Consider the following 24,741-nt stretch of genomic DNA (forward strand, 5'->3'; position numbering starts at 1 on the left):
TACAAACCATTTGACAGAAAATGAATAATGCAAATCTAATGACATGTTAGAGTAAAATACATATTACTCATATGGCAGGATTGTGAGTCTGGCCTCCCCTGATTATTCACAGGCAAGCTACAGTTGTGAATAAGCAAGTGGAATCTATGAAAAGCAACAGACTGGACTTTAAGCTAAGACTCCAAGGCCACTGGCTGACCCAGATCCTCCATGCCTCCTCCACAGAGCCTGGGCTGTCTACTCGCACCCTCCTACCTAGCATTACGCAATCTCACTGAGCGTCAGTGGGGCCACCCCACGCAGTCCTTACACAATCTCTCCCTCCCTCTCTCTCGCCCTCAAACAACACAGCAGGAAGAGGAGGGAACACCAGAATATCTTCTATTCAATGTAACAAGGTTTCTCGCAACAATAACTCTGCTTGAAAAGCTTTTTGTATTATTTTGCTGCTGAAGTGACTAATGTTTTTTTTTTAGAAGCATCATCAACAGAATAGTGTTCTTTAGAGTGAACTGTTTTTTTGGGCACTACTGTAAATAGTGATGCATCCCCCCCCCCCCCCCCCCCCCCACCCCCTAGAGAATTCTGAAGTTTGATATTCAATTAAAAATATACTCTATTTTCACATTCACAATGACATTAGGCCTGAATGGACTTTTTAACATAATAATGATATTCATTTATTTTTTTTTAATTGTGGAGGAAATGTATTCTCTTGACTAAGATTTTTGTAAATATGAGCAGTTTTTCAGAGTCTCTTGGACTAGAGAAGGTTTTGCTCCAGCGAGGGAGTATTGTACACCCTTGGTATGTATTTACACTGATTGTCCCTGTTCACGTTTTTTCAATATATACAAAACTTTCTTGATACAGAAATAAATACAAAAACAGACAAACTGTGTAACAGTTAAGACAGCAAGATCATGTAAACATGACATCATAATTGATATTCGTAAAAAGAAAAGTTCACTATATTTTTTTGCATAAAATAAATATGCTATTTTTTTGATGCCAATAATACGTATATATTACATATGATTTAGATTGCATAAAGAGTAAAATAATCAAATGAACAACCCCATGTGGATGGTGTGAGAATACAAACACTGAAAGAGTTTGAAGGCACTTATGCCCATTAGCTTGCAAGGTCAACCTGAAGACAAAAAAGTGCAATGCATATACAAGCTTAAACATTATGGGACAAAATGTGGTCAAATGTCAAATAAATGCCATTGAAAGATGTATAATTCTAGGCACTAGAGCGCATTTTAAGCGAAAGGTAATGGAGGACAATATTTGAAATGTATGTATTAAAATAATTGCATTACCAATTGTGAATTAGGAGAGGGAATTTCTATAACAGGACAACTGGAATTAAAAATACAGCCCCCCCCCCCCCCCCCATCCCTATCCCCCCCCCCCCCCCCCACCCTCCCATCCAATTTGCTATAGATCCGATACACCCTTCACCTGAAGTACCTCCTGTGTTCTAAATATTTTTAGCAGTCCTTGAAAAAGCAACAGTGTGGTGGAATCTGAGGAGCACTTCCTCTGCACAGAAGCACTGCAACCACACTCACCCACTTGAAAGTGCAGGCAGACACGCATTGCACACAGAGGTTTCAAAAAGCCCCTCTCACTCCCTGCTTCTGCCTCCAGTCAAAGATGAAAAGTTTCTGTGGAGCTTTGATTGCAGTTGCCCATCATTTCTATCTTCTTCACATACCCTCTTCATCCTCTCTACCGGTTGGAACTTCAGGGAATGAGATGGAACAGGAAGGCCAGGGAGCTACTGCAGGAGGTCAGGGAGTGCAAGGAGAGGTGGGTTGGGGATGCCACACTAGGGGGCGCCGTAGTGTCACTACACATCCACATGGGTAAGGAGTCTGGAGAGCTGTGTGTTTTTGGCAGCTCCGCCCCTAAAGGTTAAAAGTACTCCGCTCCTCCTTCGGGGTTTGGCTCTCTGTGGAGGGGAGAAAGAGTCTGTCAGTATCACAACATACGCCACTGGGCAAACTCTGGTAACCTAACAATCTCATTCAAATAAATTGTTCTTGTTGATGTTTAAGTAATTACAAGGAGCACTGATAAAATAATGAGTCCCTGGTTCTGAAGAGCAATTTGTGAGAATCCTCTCATTAACACAGATGGAGACAGAGTCTACAGCCCTACTTGTCTGGCCTCAGCTTACATTTTGTGGTACTGCGGCTCTTCTTGGAGGAACTGGGCGCCGGTCCTGTTGTAGTCCACCGGGTCGGAGTGAGCCTTGTTAAGGTACTTGGTGTTCTCGTGTTCGCCCCCGTGGCTGTCACGTGCCGACCGGTCCTCGTTGTAGTCGAGGGGCGCCCCCTCCGAGCCGTCCCCCTCCATCTTCAGGAAGCCCCCGTGACCGTCCTCCAACGAGGAGTTCTCGTCGTAGAAGAGTAGGCTGCGGGAGCGGACTAAACAGACACAAACAGAGACAAATAGAGAATGTTAATCACTGCCTGGATCCTCCAAACACTGCAAAGGAACATAGAACCATTCCGTTATTGTAAGAAAATGTAAACTAACAGTAAAAAAAAAAGTAGGTTTCTTTTGAAGAATGGAATGGTGTGAGCAGGGCGACCATCTTTATTCAGCAGGTGTGCGACGGTCATGTGACTTCTCCAGGGAGAACAACTCATAACCGCTTCCTGTGCCATGCTGACTTCAGGTTTCTAAGGCAACCCAGCCCTCCCCAACCAATTCTGAGTAGCCAGTAGGTCCATGTATGATTTCCATTTCGTGGTCATCAAGCTGTATATTATAACAGAAGGATATTGTGATTTCAGCTAACATACTCGCCTGAGTCTGTTGCTTTTGAAACACTACAAGACCAGATGTAATGCCACATTGATGTGTTATTAAACTACACAATGTTCCTTTTCACATTATGTCCGGAAATGCTGATGGGCAAGCAACATAGGCCCCGAAAATATGGGATATGTATGGGACAACCAACTAAAGACTTTGTGTTCCTCATGCTGTAGATGGTAGACAAGTCTAGGTCAGGGTTTGGTCCTGGGGCAGCCATGGGTGCAGGTTTGTTTTTCTTCCCCCTAGCACTAAACAGCTGTTTCAAATAACCAACTCATCATCAAGCCTTGATTATTCTAATCAGCTGTGTAGTGCTAGGGCTAAAAAACGAAACATGCACCCACGGGTGGCCCCAGGACGCAGCGTCCTGAAACCTTGTTCTAGGTGACAGGTGAAGGGTAGGGGGACATACCCTGGCTGGCTGTGTAGACGTCAGCCGAGGGGAGGGGCGAGGAGGACTTCACAGTATGGGACAGGGAGGAGAGCTCAGGCAGACAAGGCACAATGGAGCCCAGCACCAGGAAAAAGCACAGCGCCACCACCTGGCGGGAGGGAACCAGAAACCATCAACAAACAGCACACGGTCAACATGAGCGACATGAGCACAGTGTGCTAGTGAGGTTCTGTTCTCCAGCTGAGAAGGCTTTTGCCAGTTTGAGTTCATGGGGTTGCCTCAGTGTGTTATAGAAGAGTAGGGCAGGCCATAAGCCAGTGTCCCTGTCCATTGCAGTGAGTATTTTCACAAACAAAGCAGTCATTTGACATTTTTGACTGGCATGACTATTAGGTCCACGGAACATTAAACGCACAATATCTTAGGTCAGTGAAGAGCACAGAAAATGTGTATGGGATTTTAGCATTGTTTAAGAGAGCGATAATGGTGGGGCATGTGTGTATAAGAATAAATCGTATGCAAAGTACCATAAGACATGTTCCTGTTTGCGTGGAGGCCATCTTGCAGGATTGGGGCACTTTTCCTGTGACCAGGGCCTGGAGTTTCTGGAGCTGCTGGAGTAGAGTTCTGGAGAAAGGAGCAAGGAGGTAGAGAATACATGTTTCAGATTGACTGATAATACAGCCTTATTCTCTTGCGGAATCTACAATACCGATCCTCCTCCTAAAACGTTCTCCAGAAGACTCTTTATTGACTGTCAGTCATGACAATCATCCAGTTGAGCTCCAGCTGTTGGGTAACACAAGGCAAGCCTCGCATATAGTACACACGCAAACACACACAGATGACTGACAGTGACACTTCCCAGAAATGATTTGTTAAAGTCCCCCCAAAAATAATCCCTCTCCATCTGGCTATATTTGTGACTGTAGAGTGAGGACGCAGTCAACTAACACGGAATCATAATTGTCTGGCTCTTCTGAGCATCCAGGACATTGAAGTTCACCTCTGAGGGAGGAAAAAAAAGATAATGTGAGGATAACACATTGAGGAAACAGAGCTGGAAATTATATAAGACGTCTGTAATTCTAGTGTGTGAACCATGCTCCCACAGTCCCTCCCTCTCCCCACAAAATGCAAGCCTTGCCCAAATAGAAAGCTATTGAAAACCACAAGCAATGCAGACGCCCACTTGGACTCAACCTCCTTCATACTCTCTCTCTCTCTCTCTCTCTCTCTCTCTCTCTCTCTCTCTCTCTCTCTCTCTCTCTCTCTCTCTCTCTCTCTCTCTCTCTCTCTCTTTCTCTCTCTCCCTTTAGACATTAATTACTGCATTGTAGACAGGCATGAGTGTTGGGTCAGGCTGCAATAAGAAATTAAACCAGGCGAGCTTTCATATTTTCACCACGAGAGGGAGCATGTTTTCCACTATTGGTAGAAAATACATTTCCAATGCTAGCTTTCACATAAACCAAACACCATGAAACGATTTGCCATAACCACAATATGTGACTATAACACTGGAATAAAGTTTAAAAACATACAAACAGCTATACTGACTTGATATTGGTCCTTTGGGATACCCCAGATAACACAATAACAAATAGCATGCTGTTAATACTAGAGATTCAAAATACAGTATATTCTCATAAAAGAAGAGCTTCATGCAATGGTCCATTTGGATATGAAGGTGATTACAATTTTTTGGGGGTCAAATCCTAACAGGATAATTCTCATGGAAACTCTGGAAACGGAACATTAACGTCCCATGTGAGGAATGTCCATTGCGTCATCACGTTTGAATTGAATCATGGTTGGTCAGTGCTTGTACAGTTGTTATCTATAAACCTTATTGCTCCCAAGGGACTAAAATAGACTGTGTAAATAAAACAAGAAAAAACACTAGTAGACCTTGACTGGGAAACATCTGCATGAGTGACTCTATGACTCCTTCAATTTTTCAAGAGCTATCTTGGACCCTCCTCATGAACCAAACCTTTCTAGACGTTAGAATTTAAAGTACAGCCAGCACTTAGTATCCAGCTAACTGTGTGCGAGATGCGAGACAACAACAAAAAATGAACTTGAGTACATTAGGACAAAAGACTGCTTGTTGGTCTACCATCTTTCATTGACAGATTAGCCCATTTTGTCCCCTCTTTACAAGCCAAGGGCAAGGAATATGCTGTTGGGACAACCGCCCCACACGTTGTTGCTAGCTGGCTCCTGTGTGTTCCCTTTGGACTGCCTGCTAGGAGCTGAGTCAGAGGGATCTGTCTTTGTAGGAGGCTTGTGGTTTCCTTCTCGGGCCTGAAATTATTATGAGGCAGATTTGAGTGTGCACTTTTTGAGCTGTTTCCCTTTGTGCTGTAATTAGGGAGAGGTATATTGTCACGCTGTTACTTTGATCCAAGCAGCTTTAAATGCCTATTGTAAATTAGAGGCTGGCACAGGCTGTGATGCCTTTAGAGTCTGTGTCGCCTGTGATGTATTTTATTGAGTCCAATAACTTGCATTTACACCATGGTCAACACTGTGAAAGTGTCCCCCCGCCTAATGAAGGATGTCGTAGTCACTGCTGAGTAGCAGTCAAATCACACACAGGTATCATGAATAGAAAAGGTTATTCAAGCCTTGACTGAAACTGCTGGTTCAGGGGATGTGTCTAGCATCACTCAGAGCGTGCTCACACATGCACACACTCACACACATAAAGTCTGTCACTCAAAGTCACGGCTCACCTGTTGGCACTCTCCAGTGTCTCCACCTTCTTCCACAGGTCACTGTTCTCAGACGTGTAGTTCTCCACCCTGTGAGACACAAAAGTCACATCCATACATTCAATCAGCACATAGAACAAAATAGAAGAGTGAGACAAATGCTTGCCGTGCTGGAGAATTAGGCTGTTTGACCGGCTGTCTGACCATTTGAAATACACATTCTTGATAATCACAGACAACATGGGCTATTGAAAGAAAGTGCTTGAATTTTGGATGCTAACACAACACAGTCCGTGGTCCTAGGAGGCATAGTGGTAATCCTATAGTAACCCCTGCACCTCTGTAATGTACTTAGGTCTTACATATTAACTAAAAAACAACAACAATGACCATGGATGGAAAGTCAGTGATTTTCCTGGTAAGGAACAGTGGCCTTTGCTGGAGTGGATTAAGTGATTGCGTGTGACTCAGATGGCCCTGTGTGACCGCATGCTTTAATGGACAAACGCCATTGGCATTAGCTAAGGAACAATCAAACAATGAAGGAGTGGCGAAATGAAAGAAGTGGAGAACAGGAATGATGATGAGAGAGGAGGAAAAAAAGTTGGCAGACAGGAAAGGGGAAAGTGTCCTGCTTTTACTTTTTCTCCAGGCACTCCACGTACTCCTTCTTCTTCCTGCGACTCTCCTGGGCAGATATCTAGACAGAAGGGTGAGAGAGGGATCCCAAAATCAATAACAGCTCATATGATAAAATGGAGGATATTAAAATATGAATATTGCCTGTGGAAACACTACTTTTGAGATTACAGGTATAAAATAAGTTTTGCGGTTAAAAATTGGTTTACACATTTTCTGGAAGCAAATCATACAGTTCTTTTTGACTGAATCAACATTTCACTTTCCAGGATGTAAGGGTGAGTACCTTATTTTTGATTTTCCTGCGCACCCTCTTCAGTGCCTTCTCCTCGGTCTTGGTGAGGGGCAGCTTGTTGGGTACGGGGTAACCTTCAGCAATCAGGGTGCGTTTCTCCTCCTCTGTCAGCATCAGTGGCCCTGAAGTGCCCTGTAGCTTCTGTGGAGAAATAAGGACACATTTTATGAATTGGTTATGAGTTGGGGAATCTGTGGTACTGTGTGTATTATATCTGTACACCAGGGCAGCTCCTAATGAAGAGACTAGGGTGGTGGTCAGGGTCAGTGTGAGGATGTGGATATTAACTCCTAATATGTCCAGCAGATGGGTTTGTCTGCAGCCCAGGTCATCGTGGGTGGCTCTGACTCTACTGACAGGAAGGGCTTGGAGCTATGCTGGGGAACCTTCACTGATAGGGAACCATCCAAAGCACAGCCCAAAGTCATCAGGAAAGGCATACCACAGATCAGCCTTGGCGAGTGGCGAGTGGGATGGCCTCAGCACTTACGTGTGGGGCGGTAAGGAGGGGTGAGGAGGATATGGCAGCGGAGGAGCGGGCCTGTAGGCGGGCTGGGCTGGAAGGGGGTATGGAGCGGGGGCTCTGGGATCCATCACTGTCACTGCCATGGCTGCTGGGAGGGGTGGGGGGGAGCTGCAGCTGATCATCTGTTGGGGGGGGGGGCAGAAAAAATAGGGCACCAATGGTTATGAAATGCATCACTTGCAATATGACCCATATGCTCAAAGCCTTTGTCCATCAACACCTCATGATGACATACAGTCACTGTATGGTTAGGGGACAAAAGTCTGACTTCATCTGTCGTGTGGGATCGAGCTGAAGACAGTTAATTCAACTTAAACAGTGGAAAGGAGCGGTGCAAATCCAGACCTCGTAAAACGGTCCGTTTTGCCAAGAGATCCGTAATTAAAATGGCAAATGACTTCCTGGACAGAGCCAGTTCAAACAGAGAGACAGCTTCATTCCAGTAAGTAAGGCAGCCAGTGCTGCTCTTATTCGCATTGCTTGATCACCTCCTCCCATCCACTTGTCAGCAGTAGCCTCTGTGTAAGTATCTGAACTGAGCTCAGACAGGGATGGGAGTGAGGACTGTGTCTTTTTTAAGATATCTGTGCCAGGCAGAATTTACCCCAACACAGTTCCCAAACACCAGGCCAGACCCATGCCGGTATGACCCATGGATTTAGTTTGGTGTGAGTCCAGAGTACACAGGGCCCAGGTTTTATTCTGTTGTTACTGGAAACGGAGGTGAAGAATAGGAGAAAATGGGCGTTTGTCAAAGGCAGAGGCAGACAGAACGCAGACGTTATTGTTCAGGCTGCGCTCTGCGGAGGGAGGCAGGGCTAGACTGGACATGTGCTGCTGCTGGCTTGTGGTTATTGAATATAAGATTTATGGTCCACCAGATGGGGTTCAGTCTTATATGGAGGTATTCCTCTGCACCATAAAGGCCATCTCTGCAACCCCTGAACCAGTAAAAGTGTCTCTTTAACCGAGCCACTTTAATCTGCAGGCTGGTGGCTGAACAGGTCCAGCTGCGTCTCTACAGGTGTATCTGGTCAGTTCTAGTTTCTACTCCAGTTGAATGCCTCTGTAGGTGAGGGCAGTCCTTCCCCTTGTCTCTCTGATACACTCTTTAAAAGGATTGGGCAATCTGGTGCCCCAGACAGAAATATTGAAAATAAGAATGCCAGATAGTATATGGGCATTTATTTTTTATTTTTTTTGAAGGCATTAGTGTAGAGAACAAAAAATATTGCCACTCTTAAGGAAGGACTAGAAAAGGAGATGGGAACAGAATCTTACTTAGCTGGTTAGATCAACACCCCCAAAAAAAGTGCACTCAATCCCCAGCACCACTGCTCTAATAATATACTAGCGGACTTGCGTCTCAGTGGGCTTTTTCTGTCTACCTTCATTAGCAATTAGATCCGAAAAATACTACATGAATGAACAGAGGCAGTCTCGTCTCGTACGCGTAGGCGAAAAATGGAAAAAGGAAAAGCAAGCAGGCTATAATTGGAAACACTTCATGTCTGAAATGAGCCATCACTAATAGTGTTTCATAGTGAAATACCTCTTAGAAAAATAACACGTTATACACACAAAAAAAAGGAACACTGTACAATATGTGTCACACTTACTCGCAGTAATTGCTATCCCTATCCACCATAGCCTAGCCATTTTCACAATCGCTTTAACGATTGGGAGCATGCAGGAGAAAGAACATGCAGACCACTGTCTGGAATAGTGGTCACAGGTGGTGTGTCATCGGGAATACACTGTAGTGGGTCACCGTGACACACGCTTCATGGCAACTTCTTCTACCCCCCCCCCCCCCCCCCCCCCCCCCCCCCCCCCCCCCCCCCCTCGTAGAAGGGCACTATGGTAGGAATCGACTGGAGGTAAACGCCTGTGACACCTGCACATAACCTTTACAGACCTCTCAAAAGAAACTGAGGCGTCTAAAGGAACGGTCACTTTCAAAATCAAACCTTTCTTAGAACGTCTGGATCCAGAAGCCCTTAAGGATGTTTGAAAGTCAATGTAATCTTGCTTATTGTAATTTATTCTCACCTGAAGGGATGTTGAGGAACTGGTTGACCTCTCTGGGTTCATCTTTGATTGCAGGTGTGGGGTTGAGGTTCAACTCTTTGGAGCACTGGAGTAAGAGCAATGGTATTAAAAAAAACAGCAGGATATTTGTATAGGACAAGAGACATTCCAAGTGACAGTAAACACAGCTGAAGACGGTTACAAACTATTTATGTAACCCGAAGAGAGGGAATCCATCTCCACCAATGGTTCTTGGAAGAGATCCAACTAGGGACCATGTAGCCAGGGCACTCACCATTTGGAGGCCATTCTTACAGCTGGAACTAATCGGATTACCGTGCCCTAATCCCAAAAAATATTCACAGAACTTTAAATATCCTATGAATTTGAAGATGTTCAAACTAAATGTACCACTAGTTTACCAAAAGAGACAGTACTGTAGTAATGTGTGCTGGGCTACAGGCCTGGTAACCAGTGATAACTGGTAATAGCTGTGCTGGGGTTCACATCTGACTGCTAAGCCCCACCTCAGCCACACAAGCCATGAATTACTCCCATGGACAAGGATGCATGAGTCACAGTGCTGGTCCTGTAGGGGTGCACTGTGTGAATGGTTTATTTCCTCCACTTACAACATCGGTTTCTTTTCCTTTTAATGATCACATTTTGAACTACATTCTGTGTCAAAAATGAGATTTTAGGCTGCTGTTCCAGCAAGACACTAGACTCCAAATTCCACATTTGTAGCTGTCCTTCAAACAGCTCACGTTTTAGTCGAAGAGGAGAAAGCCAGGAGAGATCCCTATGGCTTATAAAGAGGCTTAGTCTTCCATAGCTTTTGACAAGCAGGAAAAACGCTTTCCCTAGTAACAGATTAGGATAGGTTCTAGGTGATAGTTTCGATGGCTGCAGTTTCTTACTATATCCCCCGATGAGCTCCTGTGAGGTGGTGGGGCGAGGTTGAGAGGCTGGAAGCATGAGTTCCCCATGGAGGGGACTGTAGAGGAAGGCTCTGCCCGTTGATCAGGCTCCTGCTTTACCAGGATGGCCGTCAGGTCCTGGCTGAAGGACCACATTCCTTCAAACTCTGGGGAGAAGAAAAAGAAGACTTGGTCAACGAATTTGTTGTATGTCTCAAGGGATATCATTACATAACTAGCCATTCTGTAACATACAGTACTCTACATGAAGAGGCCAGGGGCCAAGAAGCAAACCAAGAGGCCCCCCTGTGTATTTCAAAGGGACATCTTGGGATACTACTAGAGGTGAGCAAGATTGGTTGACAGATCAGTGTACATTAAAGCAGCAGGTGTGACGCACATCTACAGACTGGATCCTCTTCGTGATCCAGGGCTAACGCGAAGCAGCCGATTGTGAACGTCAATAGCGTTAAACTTAGAGGACTCTCTGCCTCCGAAATGAGTTTCCTCCTCCGTTAATAACCTCTGTGAAGATGGTAAACAGTGAGAGGCCAGTGAGTACAAAGCCCTCTCCTGAAGAGGGACCGTCCTGTAGTTTCAAAGTCAGGAGTAAAAGCACTCACAACCAGGGGTCCTCGTTAGCAGCCCGGTTTTTCCCTCATTTGTTTGCTGGCACCCCGATTGGATCGATAAAACATTACAGAGGCTTATAAAAAAGTTTGTAGGCAGGCTTTCAAGTTGTGCTCCTTAACAGAAGACAGGTTGGGGTGTGGGCGAGAATCCCATGGCGAGGAGGGGAAAGGGAGCAGTGGGAGACTGATTATGGGGAGGGTGTAAATCCCTCCCCCACTGGGGTTTTATGTCCACAGACTTTACCCCACGGGGGAAACCCAAAGTGGCGTCAAAATCTTCAATCCACTCAGCAAAGTCTACTGTATTGGCAACCTTGGGCAACATCCTAAATTGTCCACAAGGAATAGATTACATTTTTACTATGCCAAACACAATATATAATGGACTGTAAGATGAGTGAAATATGTCTTATTCAATGACAACAAAAATACTTATTTTACAGTAGTAGTAACAACTTTCCCTGGGATTCTACATCAACATGTCATGGCTTGCAATGTTATGATGAGGTCTTCCCTTTTCTATGGGAAGATTCCATCAGTGAAGCAACAGGATGCACTAAATTAATGTGACCAAGGACAACACTAACGGTAACTGGCATGTCATCACAAATAATTAATGCAAACCAACAGAACATCCAGGTAATTTTATGTAGAGTATCTAGACATGACATTACATTCAGTAGCTCACATCTCAGAGGATGTCATGGCTACAGCCTGCCCATACCCATGAGGCCATGTGTCGTGGCCCTGAGGAAGCATCAGGATTGCCTTTGAAGTTTATAGGCAGGTCAGTACAGTTAGTCGGACTCCCCTCACTCAGCATCTGAGTGGATTGGGGCAGGGCCTGGGAGCTCATTAGCCAGGCTATGAGAGGGGATGGCAGTTTGATCTCCACACATTACACCTAGGCGGAGAGCAGTAAAGAAGCTAGACACACCCTTTTAACAGTCAATCTCTTTAACAATGGGCTTTTTACAGTGTTTTGGGCAAAGGGGATGGGGAATCAAATCTGCATTGGCAGCAGTGCTCTGTGGGTGCCTCTGCTCTGTCGACAGTTTGGGGAACTTGACTGCTATGGAAGTGCTGTGCATCTACATGCACACTTTCATGTTGACATTCAGTGGAACGAATGTGTGTGGCCATGATCCCATATGAATCCATTTCATTAGATTCCATCCATTGTTCCATCAATCTTACTGGGGATTCCTGTATAATTTTTTTGGGGGGGCCAGTGATTTAACGTTCCATGTGTGAGACTGTGGTTTTTAACACACTGCTCAGTCCAATGTTATGCTTTCAGTCTACCCTAAGCCCTAAGTAAAACTCTGTGTGACGCAACTCCCTTGGAGAGCCACGGTAGTTGCCCCCCCCCCCACCCCCCACCAGTAGATTCCCTTTTTTTATTTTATATTTATGGCTCTTCTTTCCCCTGGCCCCAAGCACAAGGGAAATCAAGGAGAAACATTTGCAGCTTGGAGTCATTGCAAGGGCTGCAGAAGCCACATGGTGTGTGTGTGTGTGTGTGTGTGTGTGTGTGTGTGTGTGTGTGTGTGTGTGTGTGTGTGTGTGTGTGTGTGTGTGTGTGTGTGTGTGTGTGTGTGTGTGTGTGTGTGTGTGTGTGTGTGTGTGTGTGTATTGGCTGACTGCCTGGAATCCCCTGACTTGCTTCCTTGATTCCTCCAGGGTGGGCAGGGCTTGGCTGGGAGTGTACTATGTGAGCTCGGCTCCTTGGATGGGTTCTCTGTGCGGCACGGGAGCGTCGGGAGATAGGGCAGGAGCGGAGAGCGCGGATACAGATCTGATACAGCTATTCTAGTGACGTAGGACTTACACTACTATCAAACTAAAGACCTTGTACCCCTAGCAGCACTGTTGGTGGAGCTCTTCTTTTTGTCCTGAATTCATATTTAGTCAAAGCATTGTGCTGTAGATGTATCGTTTCTTGTTTACTTTGGTCAAAGCATCAATAAATTGCCAATTAGCTTCAGCATAATAAGGTGTGTGGAATTGGGGGGGTTCTGGGAAGCAGATAACCTATGATGAACAAGATCAAAGAAGAAGAACCAAAAATAATGCTTTTCATACCTGCTTCCTCGTCTATTTTGATGGACATGGAGGGGCTCTGGGGGGCCGAATCTCCGCTCAAGGAGTAGCTGTGTTCTTGCTGGATGTCAGGGTTGGGTGGGTCCATCTCCATGTCCAACAGTGGGTTCCTGTCGGCCAGGAGGTGGTCATCAAAGAAGCTGCTGAACAGCTCGTTGGAGAAGTCCTCCATCTGCTCCGAGAAGTGCTGCAAAACAAAATCACCAACAAAACATTCCTCACATCAGACCGCCTTTAATCAGAAAATCATGTAATCGAATCCCATACCAAAATATACAATATGTAGACCTGCTCTTGGAAGTATGAGTCATACCATTTCACACATGGAGTCCTTGGGTTCTATCTATTAGGCCACCAGTGCATGGTTCAGTTTTTTCCACTACTTTAGTTTAGCTAGCAGACAGTGAGTCATTGCTGGTGTGCAAGAATCAGAACAGCTCTATTAAAATCCCCAGGGACACAGTCTGGTCCTCCGGCTGTAGTGTTCCAGATCACCCCTGTATTCCACATTACAGACCAGTTCACATTTACTTCCTCTACACTCCACCTCCTCTCAAACCAGCTATGCCTAATGAATCCCAACAACACATACCACTAATTGCATGTCATTCACAATGACCAACATGACTAGCTGTAATTAAAAACAGCCCAACATGCTCCGTTCGTTTTCCCAGATGTGTAACAGCTATGCTCTCAAGATTTTATTTCACCCATGATGATATGCAGAGGGGAAATACAACCAATGGAGTTTATAATAGCTAGAGCTGTAACAAAATGAATTTGCCCAAAAGTAAACGTAATGTGAAGAACGTAGATTATTTCAGGCCCATTATCTGATAAAAAAAACTTTTTTTTTAACTTACAACTCAGAAATAATAAAAAACTAAAAAACAAAGATGGTAGCAGCACTGTGGGGTCAATAGAACGACTATATAAGTCAACCCAGAGCCTGAAGGGCTTCGTGATTTGCAATGAAGGACATCCTGATCACAGACATGTCGAGACATGTTGAATCACCCTGCAAATAAGAACACTTGTGGAGATTTGTGTGTCATTCGAACATATCTACATCTCTAATGACATCAATTGCACATCATCTCTTGCTTCTGGGTATGCCTTTGAAGGTAGGTTGACATGAATCACAGAGAATAGAATTCCAGAGGCACCATCACTCCATCCCTTACCAAAGTTGTTTGCGAGTTGTATATCCTTACAAGTATGAGACACGTGCAACTATTCACAGTACAGCGACCTGTGGGGCAGTTTGTTTGCTGTACAGGGGAGTGTCTGAGGTGTGAACTTGTAACCCAGGCCTGAGAGCTGAACAGCTGTCAAACAGAACGCAATGTACGCTGCCCACAGCACCAAAGACATCCCTCTTTCACCATGTGCTAGGCCCTCTCACACGCCTCAACATTGTGAATTCGGTGGCAGGAAAACCAACACAGATCAAGCCCTGGCCAAACTGTGTGTCCCCACGGAAGGCTGTATCATCATACAGACAAAATATCTGCATTTGCTGAAATGTATTTTAGGCCTAAACAGATGAGATGATCTTGCTAGTGGAGGTGAATCAATTCCAATCAGTACGACACATTCACTCTACTTGTCATGTTCTCATGATAAGGATTTGGATAAAGTGCAAGGGAGTGTATGGAAGGCTCACTCACTCACAACCTTAGTTTGCTCCTACATTATCTATGTACACAAAACTTAACCGGATATCAAACACCATTAAATAGAGCTGATGTCGGTTCGAGAGCAGTGTATGCTTAAAGAAAGGCACACTGGCAATACTAGATGATCCGGCTTATTTACCAGTGCAGCACCATTGCCGTCAGCAGGCACACTAACCACTATGGCCGAGTGCGCAACAGGATAAACAGTCCCACCCAGACCCTTTCATCTACAGCAGGAGGTTCCTGTTGTGCCCCGTGAGCGGCGGATGTGCCCAAGATAATCCAGACTGACCTTGGTGTTTCTATGTTTCACTGTCAAGCCAAGAATAAGGTGGACATTATGGTGGTTGGAAAAGACAAACACAAATCACAATGTGTATATTACACAGATAAGTGGTTGGTTTTGAAGGCAGCAAGCTGTAGCCTCAGTCGGGTTGGAACACTTCCAGAATTGACCAAATTTGAAAAATTTGGTATGGGTAGTTAGCTCCTTTGAAAACGAACAAGCCGTTTTAAAAACAAACAAATGGAAAACTATTTAATAAAGTCAACACAATACAACTCCCTCGCATGCCCCCGTGCTAGAGGTTCCTGGTACTCTGGTTCAGTCTGTGATGGTGATGATGATGCAACCGTTGCTGATGCAAGCCCTCAAAAGTTTCACATATGGCCTTCTGCTCTGCACCCCATAGACCAAGATGTGGAATTTCAGAGGCAGACAGAGGGGTCTTTTTCTCCCTCATGGCACTTAAATTGTCTTTTAAAGAGACCCAATTACTGAATTTGGGTCATATTTGGGATGGAGTAAAAGTAACATGACTTTTTTTTTTTATGTTTTAACTATGATGATTGTTTGCACATGAACCCACTAGAAATGTAAGCAGGAAAGCCTAAAAGATCACAGTTTCTTTGGGAGTTGCCCCTCATCTGAAAATGTCTCTAGATTGCTACGTATGTTGTGGCTAGAGCACCAGCCAGCAGGCTTTGAAGTACACCAAGTCATACCAGGACGGTACTTGCATGCAAAATGATTGAGGGAACATTATGATTCTCAGCTTAGAATGAGACAGAGAAAGCTTGCTTTTTGAACAGGGAACAGGTAATGAGAATTCATTATAGTTTTGGCACTCAAGTTCTTCTCTCGTCTATCATTTTAGTGGTCATGATGGCAGACAATAATTACAGATGTCTCTCAGAATGGGATGGGAAGAGAAACACACTTAAGCACCTTGAGGGAAACACATCTTCCCTGTCTGGGGTGGGGAAAAGACCCTTTCTGCTGCCCCAGATGTTCCCTCAGCCCTCGCCGGCCCATCTCTCCAGCTGGGGCAGCTGGTACAGGTCTGGACAGACAGGAAGCCCCATAGAGGGGGAAGGGCTGCTGGGTGGTACTCTTTCTGGAAGCCCTCTCATTAAAACTCTCTGCGGCTGAGAGAGAGAAAGATAGACCACTACGCTATGGGGAACCGAAGAGGTTAAAATGATCCAGAGCAACTCGACTCCCTACTCTACATCGATGCTTGATCAATAAGGCTCCGGAGCATTGTCTGTGCAGATACCTTGCAGCCCGTCTAAACGCTTTGCCCTTTAAAAGCAAACTATGATAATAGATGCCAAATATGTTAGCCACCACTGCAGTTATGGATTTGGAAACCAAATAGTATATTTTTAGAAACCACGGGCACAGGGATAAATGTACAGAATTCTTGGGAGTATTGTACCCACTGTGATTGGAAACAAGGAAAGTGTTTTGTTTGGCTTGTTCAGAAGAGGTGGAATGTTACCATATCTATCTGCAATATTCTAGACATTCTACCACACAATAAATAAGCCCTCTAAGCCTACCCTCTTGTCATTGACGTGGTGCTAGTATTTCTAGCGAGGCATAATCATATTAAGTACTGCACTCTCTCCTGGCACACAGTATCACATTTGGTGAAAAGAAAGCATAAATAAATGTCTCAGCAGTAGACATGGTAAACGCTGCACTGAAGTCAAGCAGCGCATAGTAATACCAATGTGCTTCTCGCATTCCTTCTGGTGACACAACAACTGTCAGCTCTGCGACCAATCAGAGTGAAGCATGCAAATTAGCCAGGCACTTGCAGAAGGAAAACTGGAGTGCAAGGTTCGCGTGGAGCAGCTCAGCAGCAGGAGAAAATGTGTGTTTGTAAAAGGAAAAATAAATCGGCCAATAAAAGTTTGGGCGTGGGACCCAAGCCAAGAAAGCTGCTAGACTCTCAGATCTGCAGGAATGACTGTTGTGCAGTTCAAATGTGGCTGCTCTGTGGAGATTTACCCTTGTTGCTGTGAGAAGATATAGAATAGAAGCAGCAGTTAGTACAGTTTGTTATTTTAAGAACAAATGATTACTTGGGAAATTGTGCTTATGGGTGAAGTTAAAAACTGAAAATCAGCAGACAAGATAAGCGCAATATGATGACTGTCACGATCTGGACTCTGTTAAGTTTGACATACAGGAAGACTATCTAGAGGACCCACGCTACATCAGTACAAGAGAGGAGGGAAATTCCAAGCGAAAAGCATGTGCGTTCCAATCAGCTGCAATCCATAACGTTTTGACAGCTTGACCTAATCTGACCTCCCTTTGAAAACCTCTTAAGTTGCGTGCAAACATTAGGACTTGAGACTGCTGCAGCCAAATGTTCCCATCTGCAACTTTAAGGGCCAGGTCACATGTCGTCGCTTGTCACATTGCCACTGGCACCCAAATTAGACCAGGTGCTACAAGATGAGCCTGATATGCATCTGATGCGTTACCATTTACAATTGTTATGCGTAAATGCTCAAGTGGGCACTCTACATCCCCTGATTCTCATCTTCCACCTGCTGTTTTGAGGAAGACATTTGGAAGTAGCGCTACCGTTTACATCAGCATTACACTGATGTCCAACAAAATGACATATGTGTAATCCACACAATTGACCTACTGCTTGACATACTGCATTATGCATGTCATCACTGGTATTCCCAAAGCTCTCAAATCAGCCAGACTTGACACTCGCTGACTGATGCTCCTCAATGAGTCCAACATTTCATTTATTCATCTACTGTTGAGGTTGAGGCAGCAGTCAGCAGTCCCATGGCCTGAATTTCCCTCTGCATGAGCAGCGGGTGAGCACCCTAAAGTATAGAGTAGACCCATGAGCTCCCATCCCCCACTTTTCCTGAGTGGAAAGGCCTGGTTTCTTAATTCCAGTGCAGATGCTTTCTTTAGCAAGCAGAGGGGTTTGAAAACCACAACCACTGGAGACAGGCTTCTGTGTGTCACTCTGACTGGTTTCCTGACCTTTAAGGGACTGTTTGGATCCCTTTAGAGTCTGTGATAGATTAGAGGAAGCCCAGAACATATTATTGTTGAGTGGGGGGGGGGGGGGACTACAAGTGGACTACAAAACTAAAGTCACTTTAATTACTTCTCAATACAATTTCTCACTGCCGGTTGCACTTCCTGTGCCTAATAAATGACCTTAGCGCATTTAATTGACTAAAGTGTGAACTTCAAGTACTATCTTCTTAAATAATCAAAATGACCATTGGACGCTTTGAAAGAATCCACAGCCTTGTTCCAGCAAACGTTAACACCAGTCCACAATGTTGACTCGGTCTCAGAGAACCAGCGAGGCAAGGTATGAATGAACTGTGGTCGAAATGGGTCAGGGAACAGGAATCCAACTGTTATATTTGAATCCAATTCATATCAGCATGACAGCCATTCAAATGTGATAACAACCCTGTTTAGTCTTATCCTTCCCCAATCATAAGTCATAAACAGATAATTAGCCAGATAGCTAATTGACTTCGTTTGGTTACTAATATGGAATGTGGATTTTCAGACAGGTTTTTGTCTGACGTGTACAGCCAGTCCTACTGCTCCAATAGAGATGTGTAGGTGATTATGACAGAGAGACTTGCCTAGAACTGTCCCTGCTATGTCTCCTGCAAGCCTCTCCCTGAAATCTATCCCTGAGAGCTCCATCCTAACAATGTGTTCCAGATTAAGTCTGGTTTCTTCTGTTCTGCCGTTTCATTTACAGAGCTGGTTGCCAGAGACTACAACAGAGGACTGGTTTACAGACTGAGAAAACTGCCCACCAGCCTTTTATACAAAATAAAATAAGATTAAATAGACATTCCTACTTGTCTCTGGATACTCGATACGCGAACTCACCGTTTTTTTTGTGAAAATAACCTGCAACAGACTCTTTGTAAGCTTGGAGGATGGGTGGGTACTTCAACTACAATGGGCATTATCCTCTTATTACAAGATGATGAACAAAGTGATACCTGCAAGGATGTAATGAGAAGGAAATGGGTGAAGGAAGCACTCGTGTAGAAATAAAATAAAGGACATGAGAACTGCCCTGAAAATAGACAATAGGCTCACCAGAACTTGGTCCAGTTCAACGTTTGTGGAAGCTCTATTACTCAGATCTCTAAATCAATATACTATCTCGGGAAAGGCCCATAATATAGCTGGAGGCGCCATTGTGGCTCCGTCATGTAATCTATTTCAAATGTATAACACATCATTTCTAGTTATTAAGATCTTGTAAAATCTACTTTTCTTCTTCTAACAGAAATTAGACAAGGGGATCTCTTTTAAAAAAAAAAAGTATGACTTGCATTTCAGTGAGGACAATATAAGAGACGCAACATCACCAAAGATAAAACACTGACTGGCTTGACACTGTATGCTTTCTAAATTGATCATAGCCTGCAACTACCACAGGTTAGAGCTTCTTCCTATGGTGTGCCTGAAAGGTATCACCACGCCTTTGATATTCACCTCACAGACGAAGTTGAAGGACTGATAATAGCACCTCGAATGCGTAATCTTTCTCATGACATCTTAGCGTCGTAGTTTGTCACGTTTCTCTTTATTGAGCCTTCCATGAATGATCCGTATATACAGTACAGTGTCTTCAGAAAGTCTTCACACCCCTTGACTTTTTCAAAGTGGGATTTAAATGGATTTAATTGCCTTTTTTTTTGCCAACGATCTACGCAATGTCTCTGCAATGTCTCTGCAATGTTTCTGCAATGTCTCTGCAATGTCAAAGTGGAAGAAAAATTCACAAAACAAATCATGGAATATAAAATATGAATATATTTTGATTAGATAAGTATTCAACCCCTTGAGTCAATACATGTTATAATCATCTTTGGCAGCGATTACAACTGTCCGTCTTTCTGAGTAAGTCGCTATGAGCTTTGCAAACCTGGATTGTACAATATTTGCCCAAATTTCTTATATATTTTGTTCAAGCTCCGTCAAGTTGGTTATGATCATTGCTAGACAGCCATTTTCAAGTCTACCTCACCTCACACCGAATCAAGCTATAGAGGTAGAATCACTTTATTGACCACTTGAAAGTGGAAGTTTGTAGCCGGGGTTTATGCTCCTCAGCAGAGAACACATGTAGCAGAAAGTAGAAGTGACTGTGAAGAACTAAGAGCCAATGGCATGCCCTTTTTGGTAGACTGGTTTTCTGTCTGGCTTATTTTGCAGGCATGCATGAATTTTCAAAATATTACATCACTTTGTCATAGCCATCCATTTTGGACTGGCTCCAAACACAGCAGTAGGAAGCTCAGAGCAATGAGTCCCTGTAGGAACCTATTGGGAAGGAATGCAGCTAGCCGATCCCATTACCCCCTCCCTCTGCCAAAAACTCCTTTCCACCCCCACTCTGCATTAGTGTGTCTCGACTGCAAGGCCCCGACTTGCTGGAGTTCTTTGGCATGCCCAGTCACGCTCCATCGTCTGTGAGCAGAACTAGCCGCTGGCTTGTGTGGGACGCAGGTGTGTTGGCCAGTCACCTGCCGGCTGGGATCACCCCTCTTCCACACAGACACACACTTGCGGGTGCAGTTCTATTCTACGCATCCACCCAAGTGAATATTTCACTTCTGTCGTCAACTGCAGTATGCTACTGACCTTTAATCCGATAGGAATTGCTCTTATCATTCAAGTAAAGTGGGATTGACTAGACCAGCCATATATGAAGACAACCTGCAAACTCATTACAGTCTGTAATCCATGCAAAAGGAATGAACACCCTCTGACACATTTCTGAAAGTCGTATCATAGGAATATGCTAATCTCCACACCATAGGTATCCTAGATAATGTGGCCACACTTTCTGATCTTGAAAGCTACACAATAGCCTGCAGCTTATCTGATTTACCCACCCATGCAATTACCTAAAATGTAGGGTGTTTAAGTGCTTGGCAAGAGGGTCATCAAAGGCAGCATCCGAAAACCCCAAGGCAGCCATGAAATTCTAACTCCAAGCTATAAAAACAAAAAATAGCACACAGAAACCTAAACAGTAGAAATCCTTAAATGACCCACCTATATTTAAACCCCCATAATAACTGGTAAAACAAACACTGCCTATTACCTGCCTCTCCCCACCCTTCCCCCCAGTGTGTAATTTTGTTGTAATTTTTTTAAAGACGTCAAAGGGTTCTTTCACTGAAGAGGGCCAGCCTCAACGCTTCTGCCTACAGAGGGGCTTCAACAGAGGGCTGTGCAGGGGGAAGCAGCGGCAGACAGGTGAGGGGTGCACCCTGCACACACACACAGGCCCTCATTCACTCTCACACAGCACTGAGAGGGCAGTCAGTTGCTAGAATCTGATCTTATTCACACTAAAGACAGACTGGTCCTCTCCTCCCTGTCTCTGTCCCCTCGAAAGCTCCCAGCCACAATCAAGCCATTGAGGGCCAGGGGCCAGGCTTGATACATACCCTCACAGCTGGGAGAATGTGGAGGGACATCTGAGTCTATTATAAGTCTATCAAATCCCCATTGAGAACACAATCATCCTCAAGTGTCCCAAGTGCATGACTAGTTGAGCTGATGTGCAGATTCAGTGTGAATGCCATTATGTCACATGATTTCCCATTCATATGTGTGAAGCATCCCCAGTTAAACCTCTGTATGTCCTATGGGTGTTCGAATTAGATGAAACATTGACCCACCGGGGAGTAGTTAAAGATACAAACCACCACCACTCTCTCCTCAGAAGAATGAGTCATCATGGAACATACAAAGCCTAATGGGATCCTTTCCAGATTGCTCACCATTTCTCCAATAGCCCATTGGCTGGTCCAATTTTCCACCACCTACTAACAATTATGTACTCCATCTCTTTGTGGTGGGGTTGTTTAGTCTTGTTACAGTTTGTCATTTTCCAGTGACATTTACTCTTGATCCCTGTGTGTGATGTGCTGAATATTTAACTTAACTAATACATGAGGAATATCCTCTTCAATTGGATCAGAGTCATTTATCGAGGGCCATCATAAAAGTGTGATAGTTTTCACATCTGTCACAACAGTCTTTACAAATGCACTGAAGCCGGATGCATGAGCAGGATCAACTCCACCTAACACGCCCACTTTAGATCCGGCACGATTGTGAAAGAGAATTTTCTGAAATGCACAGCTGGGTAAATTAAACAGCAGTAGCTTACATGCCGGCTGTTTATCTTTCGTAATCGTTTCAGACACGCATGTGACGAACCCAACACCTTTCTCTGACGTGCATTGGATATTTTCAGTGTAGACTATCAGCTTAATTCCTGCATAAATCAGGTTATTACAGAGTAATTAACACGTCTATCACAATCGAGACAGAGGAACACTGCTGACACTGTGGACACTGAAGCATTAATCGCATAGGCTATAGGCATACAGCCGAATAATATATCAAACATCCGGAGAATCAAAGCGAATCACGATTTATGCTGCATTACAGTTTGTCAATCACTGTGTGCGTAAAGATAAGTGTTGATAATATGTAGAATAGAAAAATGAACATCAACACATACCACATTGTTGAGAAAATCCCCTTCATTCAAATCCTCAAGGTCCAACAGGTTGGCACTGGGGAAAAGTTTATCCGGGGCGAAATTGTCCAGAATGGTGTCCATAAGTGCAATTGCTATAATTAAACTTTATGATAAAATATATTTTCAAAAAAGCAATACAAGGTAAATAGTTTCAAATGTTAAGAACCGATGACAGCAGCTCTTTTAGGCTGCTCTGTTCTGAACTGTCTCTTATACAACTATAATGTTGATATGCATCCCGCGACTCAATAGCGCGTAGTGCTTATTAAGATACTATTTTAGATTTTATATGCGTTGTTATGATGCGAGGTGTCCTCTAGTTCATTCAAATCAGCGACATCCAGCTGCGCTCTGTCTCTAAGGAACAAATCACTTGATTAATATTCATGATGGTACCGCCTCACTTTCTCTGCACACATCCCCCGCCTCTTTTTATTTTATTTTTTAAAGAAGCAGTAGCTTCGGTATTCTCTGACTCTTCTTATAGCTTTGGGGTATTTTGAGTGGCATGTAGAAAGTGTAGATCTCCAATGAAAAAACATCAGGTATATCTCTGTGAAGGTCCTCTCAAAGTATTAGTATGTAGTCCTAACACATGTATGACAACTATTTATTTAATGAGGTAAGTTGACTGAAAACACATTCTCATATACAGCAACAACCTGGGGAAGAGTTACAGGGATGAATGAACCCATTGGAAACCAGGGATGATTAGGAGTCCATGATGGTATGAGGGCTAGATTGGGAATTTAGCCAGGACACCAGGGTTAACACCTCTACTCTCACAATAAGTGCCATGGAATCTTTAGTGACTACAGAGAGTCAGGACAGCTGTTTAACATCCCACCTGAAAGACTACACAGAACAACGTCCCCAATCACTGCCCTTGGGATATTGTTTTTTAGACCAGAAGAAAGAGTGCCTCCTACTGGCCCTCCAACACCACTTCCAGCAGCATCTGGTCTCCCATCCAGGGATCAACTATGACCTCTCCTGCTTAGCTTTGGAGGAAAGCCAACATTGGGATGCAGGGTGGTATGCTGCTGGATAAAAGATGCTAAGAGACCGATCAAAATGTACAGAATGGTTAACTGGAGGAAAATGATTTTGGATTAGGCCTAGTCCAAAAAATATTTTGCACTGACTAGCCTATAGTCTATGTTCTGTTCAGTTTGTGGAGAACGCAAAGGTGAGGAGGACCAGAGGTCAACTTTGATAGCTTGCTACTACTATAATTTAATTGATTAAAAACAAAATGTTTCTTGCCCGTGATGTGTTTATCCGAGTTATTGACCTCACAATAAGCCAGAATCGAGTAACTTACATTGTTGTGCTGAAACTTGAAGCAGCAGCCTCGGCACAATCAATCCGAAATGGACAGTTCATGGTGCTGAAAGTAGACACATTTGAGTATGCATAATTAATGTCAACCATCCTCATTTAATTAGACTTTACTAACAACAAGAGGTCTTTGTGTTGGAGCCTATTTCTTCCTATTTAAGAAATTAGGTAAGCCTAACTGTTTGACAGACGAAATTAGGCTATGGACTGCTATAGTAGGTTTTAAGTTCCTCGGCGTCCACATCACGGACAAACTGAATTGGTCCACCCACACAGACAGCGTTGTGAAGAAGGCGCAGCAGCGCCTCTTCAACCTCAGGAGGCTGAAGAAATTTGGCTTGTCACCAAAAGCACCCACAAACTTCTACAGATGCACAATCGAGAGCATCCTGTCGGGCTGTATCACCGCCTGGTACGGCAACTGCTCCGCCCACAACCGTAAGGCTCTCCAGAGGGTAGTGAGGTTTGCACAACGCATCACCGGGGGCAAACTACCTGCCCTCCAGGACACCTACACCACCCGATGTCACAGGAAGGCCATAACGATCCTCAAGGACAACAACCACCCGAGCCACTGCATGTTCACCCCTCTATCATCCAGAAGGCGAGGTCAGTACAGGTGCATCAAAGCAGGGACCGAGAGACTGAAAAACAGCTTCTATTTCAAGGCCATCAGACTGTTAAACAGCCACCACTAACATTGAGTGGCTGCTGCCAACATACTGACTCAACTCCAGCCA

The 24,741-nt window shown here is 44.3% G+C and overlaps 1 protein-coding gene across 1 annotated transcript; it reads right to left on the reverse strand.

Annotated features, from left to right (window-relative positions):
- Positions 1-1,435: 1,435 nt before the first annotated feature.
- Positions 1,436-23,009, reverse strand: LOC110506320 (cAMP responsive element binding protein 3-like 1). The gene is made up of 12 exons (XM_021585854.2): positions 22,640-23,009; positions 13,081-13,285; positions 10,364-10,530; positions 9,465-9,549; positions 7,377-7,534; positions 6,878-7,027; positions 6,594-6,652; positions 5,974-6,042; positions 3,760-3,859; positions 3,251-3,380; positions 2,192-2,441; positions 1,436-1,963 (listed from the first exon to the last, which is right to left on the reverse strand). Exons 1-12 carry the CDS (start codon positions 22,739-22,741, stop codon positions 1,927-1,929), a joined length of 1,512 nt encoding a protein of 503 aa, XP_021441529.2. The 5' UTR covers positions 22,742-23,009; the 3' UTR covers positions 1,436-1,926.
- Positions 23,010-24,741: the final 1,732 nt, after the last annotated feature.

Source organism: Oncorhynchus mykiss, chromosome 26, assembly GCF_013265735.2.
Source record: "Oncorhynchus mykiss isolate Arlee chromosome 26, USDA_OmykA_1.1, whole genome shotgun sequence".
Lineage (NCBI taxonomy): Eukaryota > Metazoa > Chordata > Actinopteri > Salmoniformes > Salmonidae > Oncorhynchus > Oncorhynchus mykiss.